This window comes from Bison bison, unplaced genomic scaffold, assembly GCF_000754665.1.
Source record: "Bison bison bison isolate TAMUID 2011002044 unplaced genomic scaffold, Bison_UMD1.0 scf7180017864228, whole genome shotgun sequence".
In the NCBI taxonomy this organism is placed as follows: Eukaryota; Metazoa; Chordata; class Mammalia; order Artiodactyla; family Bovidae; genus Bison; species Bison bison.
In genome coordinates this window covers 5,045,163-5,053,492 of record NW_011494800.1, presented here as the reverse complement: position 1 = coordinate 5,053,492, position 8,330 = coordinate 5,045,163, and the positions used below count along the sequence as shown (strand labels likewise).

General features: G+C 46.1%; 1 protein-coding gene across 4 annotated transcripts in view; it reads right to left on the bottom strand.

The window, feature by feature from the left end:
• ENOPH1 (enolase-phosphatase 1) overlaps positions 1-7,882 on the bottom strand; it is a 39,031-nt gene extending 31,149 nt beyond the window's left edge. The window contains exon 1 of one of the 4 annotated variants that reach the window (XM_010845916.1): positions 7,742-7,882. Coding sequence is in view for 1 of the 4 variants with exons in the window: in XM_010845915.1 (XP_010844217.1) it covers positions 7,088-7,171 (84 nt within the window). In the remaining 3 variants the exon portion in view is untranslated. Of the gene's footprint in view, positions 1-7,087; positions 7,423-7,741 lie in introns of those variants that run through there. The other 3 variants (XM_010845918.1, XM_010845915.1, XM_010845917.1) reach the window with 3 other exon arrangements.
• Positions 7,883-8,330: the final 448 nt, after the last annotated feature.

Here is an 8,330-nt window from a genome sequence, read left to right as displayed (position 1 = left end):
GGAAAAGACTCTGATGCTGGGAAGGATTGGGGGCAGGAGGAAAAGGAGACGACAGAGGATGAGATGGCTGGATGGCATCACTAACTCGATGGACGTGAGTTTGAGTGAACTCCAGGAGATGGTGATGGACAGGGAGGCCTGGCGTGCTGCGATTCATGGGGTCGCAAAGAGTCGGACACGACTGAGTGACTGAACTGAACTGAACTAAGAGGGTATTATGCTAAGTGAAATAACACAAAGACAAATACCGTCTGATTTCACATATCTAAAAAACAAAACAAATGAAGAAACATAACAAAACAGAACAGACTCATAGATAGAATAAACAGGTGGTTGCCAGAAGGGAGGAATCTGGAGAAAGTAATGAAATAGGTGAGGGAGACTAAGAGGTACCAACTCCCAATTACAAAATAAATGGGGATGAAATGTACAGCATGAGGAATATAACCATTTATACTGTAGTATGTTTGTATGGTGACAGATGTTAACCAGACATATCATGATGATCATTTTATAATGTATAGAAATTGAATCACTGTGACACCTGTAACTAACATAGTGAAAGTGAAAGTGAGGTTGCTCAGTCCGACCCCTGTGGACTGTGGCCCACCAGGCTCCTCCGCCCATGGGATTCTCCAGGCAAGAATACTGGAGTGGGTTGCCATTTCCTTCTCCAGGGGATCTTCCTGACCCAGGGATCGAACCCAGGTCTCCCACATTACGGGCAGACGCTTTAACCTCTGAGCCACGAGGGAAGCCCCAACTAACATAGTACTGTAGGTCAATTATACTTCCATTAAAGCACTACGGGATTTCACTGGGGGTCGAGTGGTTAAGACTCCGTACTCCCAATGCAGGGGGTACAAGTTCGATCCCTGGTCAGGGAACTAAGATGCCTGGCCAGAAAAAGAAAATGAAAACAAACAAACATGTATACACTGGAAGGAAATGCACCAAAATGCAAATAACGGTCATCTCTGGTGGGAAGGGGGCCAGTGTGAATTATGCATGGTTGTCAATTTTTACTTTATGCTTTTATGTATTTCCATTTTCAATGAACATGTACTGCTTGCAAAATTAGAAAACAACAAATGTCACTAAAAAAAAAAAAATACCATTTCAGGTCTTCTGAATCAGAAACTACATTTTAGCCAGATCTCTAGATTATTTGTCTGCACATTCAAGTCTGAGAAGCACAGATATAAAGGGCCACTGGCAAGGGTACTCACCACGACCCACTTAATACACTCTCTAGGAACAAATATTCTAATCAAATTCACACTTTCAGTTAATAGAAGGTTCTTAATTATTACAAAGACTTTGTTTTCAAGCACGAAGTCTTCCTAAGGCATAAATGAAATACATACCCCACCACTGCCACTCACCCCCTACTCTCTGACAAGGTTTGTTGACAGCAAATGAAATACTGATGGAAATATATTTATTTATTTTATACAGGGGGCTAAATATTCATTCTTTGCTTTCCAGGTAGCTCAGTAGTCAAGCATTTGCCTGCCAAGGCAGGAGATGCAGGAGACTCGGGTTCGATCCCTGGGTCAGGAAGATCCCCTGAGGAGGAAATGGCAACACACTTCAGTATTCTTGCCTGGAAAATCCCATGGGCAGAGGAGACTGGCGGGCTATAGTCCACACACAGGGTCACAGAGAGTCGGACATGACTGAGTGAGCACAATCCTTGAGCACGTATATTCATTAAATGTTCACAACAGCCTTACGACGTTGCTATCCCCACAGTACAAGACACTGTAGAGGACATCTGCACCCAGACTCAAAGGACAGTAACTAACTTGCCATAAGTCATTCAGGGATCCAGAAGCCAAGCCAGACTTGCAGTCACCAAGCTCATCCTGATAAATACTACACTCTGTCCAGCCAATCCCTGTTGTTTAAAGATACTATATTTACAAATTCTACCTACTAAAATTTATTCATAACCTCCAAATCATTATTCACTGAACTTTCCCACTTTTCTGACAACAGGTACATACATGAGCAAAAGAGCAAAACTTGTGGAGAAGCAGCTGCACACATTCCCAGTATGAGGTGATGCTTTGCCTTACTTCACCTCTCACATTTTAAACAAGCATCCTTTTCAAAGTCTGTTTGCCACTACATTTTCACATTTTGTGCTTTTGTTGGTGACTGCCCCCAAAGTGCTCAAGTGCTGTCTAGTGTTCCTAAGGCAAGAAGACTACCTCCTGGAGGAAGCACACGCAGTTACAGAAGCTCCAGCACAGCCTAAGTCACAGCGCCATCGGCAGCGAGCTCAGTGTTAGGGAGTCGATGGTATGTATTAAGTAAGACAAACAGAAACACACAAACAAGGTTATCTATCCATCAGTTGTGACCAGAGGCTCACAGGAACCGCTCCCTTCATCTTCTCTATGGACAGTGTTTCAGTATTTGCTAAGATGGTGTTTGCAGTGACTTCATACATCATAACTGCCCCAACTGTTGTTACAAGTACTAATTTGACGTGTAATGACAGGAAAAGCACCAAATTTTCAGAAACAAGAGATCATCTTCCCCAACTCAAAAACAATAGTTGAAGTTTCCTGACAGGATAACTACAGGATTGGTAATGGTGTTATTTCACAACTTACAGACTAAAATCATTGGAATAACACAATGCAAAAACTCAGAAAAATGAGTATTACATCACCATGGACAAAGATCTGTGGCAGCTCCATGGGTTGCAGGCAAGATGATTCAAAGGGATAAGGGAAGAAAATACAAACCCATTCACTTACACTTATTTAAACCTCATCTTTAAATTCTAATTTACTTTATAACTTAATAACAGTACATAAGAAATTCTGTTGGTTACAATAAGTTCTATTGGTTATGCCTGACTCAACTCTACTGATGCTTTGTTTGTGTGTGTATGTGTGTGTGTAGTCACTCAGTGATGTCTGACTCTCTGCGACTCCATGGACTACAGCCTGCCAGGCTCCTCTGTCCTTGGGATTTCCCAGGCAAGAATACTGGAGTGGGTTGCCATTTCCTTCTCCAGGGCATCTTCCCAACCCAGGAGTTGAACCTGTGTTTCTTGTGTCTCCTACACTGCAGGCGGATTCTTCGCCCATTGAGCCATCGGGAAAGCCCGCTGATGGTTTATATAACCAAAAAATGTTGAGTGATCACCACCATAGAGGATCACAGTCAGTGCTTGAAAAGAAAAGAACCTCCAGAGGCACATGTTCTGCAGTGAGGGGCAGGACTGATGGCTTTGAGGACTCAGATGCACTGGGAACCATCGAGGGAAAGCGAGGATCTACTGCTGCTCTGCCCCCAACAAGTTGTGATGACCCTCACAAAGACATGCCTCTAGGCATCCATTGATTCCTATGAGAAATTAATTAGCTGGTTGTGACACTGACTAGATGATCCAAGCTAGGAACCCTTCACACTCCAGAAATTTGACCATTCTGACTCGAAGAAAATAAGATAAATTAGCAGTTAAGGAAAACCACTGTTTATTATTATCTGTACCCTAAGGGTTAAAGGCATGTACTGACAGAGCAACAGGCTGTTCACAGAACACATTTCCAGACTGGGAAGATTCTGTGGAATCCTGTAAGATATCTAGGAGTTCGTGTCATCTTATATAGTTATAAGTTGCATCACAGACACCTTCAACTCTAACTACTCAGCGAGGGGAAAAAGAGAAAGAGAAAGGGAAAAAATAAATATAACCAGTGCTGGTAACCTGTCTGCCATTCCACTCACAGAAGGTATTCTGTTCCCTGGGTCAGTCTCAGTTCCCCAGTGTCTCTGACAGCATGAATGGTTCAGTGTGAGCCTAGTGTTTGACACAATATGTTTTTCATCTACGTCACCTAATCTCAAACCAACTACTTCCTCCGATGCTCAAAAGCAGCAGCAGCAATGTTTCAACTCTGAAGGAAAAATGGATGCATCAGTCTCCAGAGAGCACTGGCTTCCTAAGGGTATTTCAAAGGCATTTTTTTAAAAAAACCTTTTCTTTCGTATTGGGGTATAACCATTTAATAATGCTGTGATAGTTTTAGGTGGACATCAAAGTGACTCAGCCATATATATACATGTATCCATTCTCCAAGCTCCCCTCCCACCCAGGCTGTCACATAACACTGAGCAGAGTTCCCCGTGCTATACAGTAGGTCCTTGTTGGTTATCCATTTTAATTACAGCAGTGTGTACATGTCATCCCAAACTCCCTAACTATCCCTTCCTCCCCTCTCCCCAGCCCAAAACTGTTTGTTCTCTAAGTCTGTGAGTCTCTTTCTGTTTTGTAAGTTCATTTGTATCATTTCTTAGATTCCACATACAAGGAATGTCATAGGATATTGCTCCTTCTCTGATTTACTTCACTCAGTATGATAATCACAACGGCAATTTTTGACAATACTCAATTTTCACAGTGTATACTGACGGCAGAACCAACCCCCCAAATAAAGTACAGTTATTCTGTTCCAAGGGTGTACTCCTAAACCTATCACCAAGAGGTGGTGTAAACTAAAATTTGCCACCATATACTTTTATGGTATTTCTTACTGATTAAAGTGCTCTCGTGTCAGCTGTGTCATTTAAAACCGACAAGACCAGGCAAAAAAGATGGAACAAGCACTGTGATTCCCAACAATTTGGTTTCAAATCCCAGGCAAACTGTTCAGTTTTTCAGAGCCTGTCTCCTATCAGTAATATGCAACAGTGCACACAACCTGACTTGTAGTCAAGGATACCAGTCGCATCTCAATGTTTCCTTTCATCATTTCCAAGTTCACACACTAACGTGACTAAAGCCCAAAGTAGAACAGAGGTCCAAGAAGGATATAATTTAGCATCTCTTTAAAGAGATGCTAAGTTAAAAAAGTCTGTATTCAAAAGATACAGACACCGTGCTAAAGGATTTCTTGGTTCAAATAAATTTGTGAAATGCTAGTCTCTTGAAGGTTCACAAAGCATTATGTGTGTGCAAGTGTGTGTATGATATAAAGGATCTGAGAAGGTGTGCAATAAAGAAACCTGGTTGAATAAGCATAGACCATTTTCTCAAAATGCATTTAGTAATCTTTTTCTGTGTAGTTACAATAAACATCCACAAAGATCTAATGTTCTTCTGAACATATTCTCAGAAACACTGGTTTTGATCATTTAATGCATAGCAAATAGACAATTATAGTAATTAACCTTAATAAAAATAATAATTGATTATAGGACAAAGCACAATAAATTATCCTTAGAACAAGATCCTTGAGTGATTTTTTTTTGCAGTCTGGTCTCAAACGCAAAAAAAAAAAACCACTATTTAGACCATTAAGGCATTTTTATTCTCAGAAAGATCTCAGAATAAGTCTGTCATAAACAAAGATTCCAAGAAGTGGCTCAGCTCATCTTGCAGAAGACACAGTGGATTAAAAACGGTGAAAGAGATGCATTATTTTTTGCTACAAAATTGATTTGCATGAGATATCTTCTCCCTAAATAGATTTTCCAAGAATGGTACATATGCCATATTACTACTTGTCATTACTCCTGGTCTTCTGATAACAGTGGAAAGCAAGACTGTGACTTGTAAACTATGAAGCATAAAAATGCAGAATCCTTTTTTTCTTTGAAAACTACAAGAAAGTAGTTATTTTGTCACAATCAACAAGAGAAAGAAAAGTCGACTCAGTTATCAACATTTGGCCAATTCTGAATATTTCTGCAGAGGCCTCAAGTGTACTTAAAAACTTGGGGAAAAAATGCCAAACTAGATTTCTTAAGACACTATGCTGGATGTCAAGGTATTGTGATCCTTCTAAAGAATTTGTAAGTGGTTGTTACAGTGGAGACCTAAAAGTGTACAACAATTTTATATCATAACCTAGATCAAGAAACACCCCACTCCAGTACTCTTGCCTGGAAAACCCCATGGACGGAGGAGCCTGGTAGGCTGCAGTCCATGCGGTCGCTAAGAGTCGGGCAACGACTGAGCGTCTTCACTTTCACTTTTCACTTTCATGCATTGGAGAAGGAAATGGCAACCCACTCCAGTGTTCTTGCCTGGAGAATGCCAGGGACGGGGGAGCCTGGTGGGCTACCCTTTATGGGGTCGGACAGAGTCGGACCCGACTGAAGCGACTTAGCAGCAGCAGATCAAGAAAAACATTCTTCACAGGTAACTTTAAAAAAATTTTTAAATTAAAACTAAGACTTTCAGTTTGCTGCAAGACGGGCTTTCCCTACTTTGTAAACGGTATCTCAATTATTGCACACAAGCACTTCTATGAGAACTTTTAACTTAAACCTCTAAAATTCAAATAAACAGAAGACTAGGCCTGAGGGATTCTTTTAAAAATTATATTAATATCTGATATTTAATCATCCTGACAAATACAACATATATAAAAAAGGAACCTGCTCTAATGCAAAGTTTTAAGTTTGTGAACTAGACGTAGACAATTTGGTTAGCACTGCTATCCTAGACGACTTTGGGTAAGAACTTTGTCTTCTTTTTAAAAAAAAGGAAAATGGACGGAATCTAGATCGTTGCTAACCTCGTCCAGGAACATTCAGTGAGAGGCTCGGCCACGAACAGCAGGAGTGGGAAAAGGCGAAGAATAACCATTACTGCCTAAGACACCAAGGCTACCAGAAAAGTCATCCTGACGCTTCAGTCTTTCCATTTTGCGGGGCTGGAAGCTTCAGGGACCACTAGATCGCGGCCGCCGACTCCCCAGGTCCATATTGGCACGAGGCAGTCGCTTACCTGCGGGGCGACGGGGCGCACACCTGCCCGGCGGGCAGCGCCCACACCTCTTCAGCTTGCCGCCGCGGACCTGCCCACCTCCGCCCTTCTTCACCACCACCTCCGTCCCTTCCCACCCACCTGCAAACAACCGAGGGCAGGGACGGGGGAAGGTGAAGATGAGGAGAAAATGCATCCAGCAATCCGCCGCAGACTACCTCCTCCCACCCAAGTCGGAGCAAAGCCACACCGTCTCTCCCACTCCTCGTGTCTCTAGTGCAAGGTCTGCGATACTTTCAACATTTTGGGTTTAAAGCTTAAGTAACTGCCCCGCTCCCTTCCGCCCCTCACCTTCACGAAAGCAATCGGGGTTGTGGTACCTTCGATATCTAACAGGATCACAGTGACTTCGGCGGGCACCGAAAGCACGACCATTTCCCCACCCCACCGACTGCTACCAAGAGAATCGGCCTACTGGTAGAGAGGGCGGAGGGCGGCGCCGGCAGCGCCCCCAGCAAAGGGCTAGGCTTCTGGTGGCCCAGAAAAAGAGTCCCGGAGCGGATAACCGCAGCGCGGCCTGACGCACGAGGCGGAGAGGACTGGTCAGCGCCTGGACGTAGAGAAATCCGCAGCCCAAGGACCCTGAACTCGCCAGCTGCCCGGGGCGGGAGGCCCAGACCACGTGGGCAGAAAGAGAGGGCGGTCCTCACGAGGTTCCGAGGGGGCGGGGCGAGGCACGGTGCCGACGTCGATTGGCCGCTAGAGGGCCTCGAACCCGATCCGTCAAAATGGGGCCTCGCGTGGGCGGGAACAAAGAAGCGAACGCGGGAGCCGGGTGCGCGGGCGCGCGCTCTCCGCAGACTGGTTGAGCGAGCGGGAGAGGCTCGGGGCACGTGCAGACGGGAGCCCCGCGAGTGGCGCGCCGGGGATGTGAGTGCCCCTTGCCCTCTACGGCACCTAGCCCCCTCCCTCCCCGCCCACTGCTTCGGCTTTGGCATTTTTTACAGTAATCCGACCGGGTCCGCGCCCCTCCTCCCGTTCCTCAGCCACCAAAGGAGGCCGTTCAGGTCCCGGTCAGCTGGACGGCGTCGGCCGATCGGCTAGCGCGAGGCCCGCCGCGCCCTCCTCGGCCCGCGCGCCTGGGGCGGCAGCGGAAGAGGCGGCCGCGCCGCGCGGCCGCCCTGAGAGGCCGCCGCGCGCCCGCTTCCTGTTCGGCTGGTTCCAGCCAGCTCGAGGACAAAACACGCGTGCGCGCGGCGGGCGGACGGCTGGCGCGCTCGCCGCCTCAGCCGCCAGCGCCGGGCGCAGTCCGCCTTTTTCCGGAGCGGCGCGGCCACGGTGCTAATCGATAGCAGCAGCTCTGCGCTGGGGGAACCGAGGGCGGAAAAAGGCGGGGTTGACGGCTCTTGGCTGGGAGTGGGCTGGACCGGACGCCAGAGACAAAAGGCTCTCAAGGCAAGAGGGACTGTGGCGTTGCTCGGGATTCTGACCCCAGGACTCGCCCCGTCGTTGTTTCTCTTCTGACGCGTCTCTCTCTTCCCAAGCCCCTCACTCGCGACCTCGCTTCTCAGCAGGAGGGCCGTGATGGAGGTCC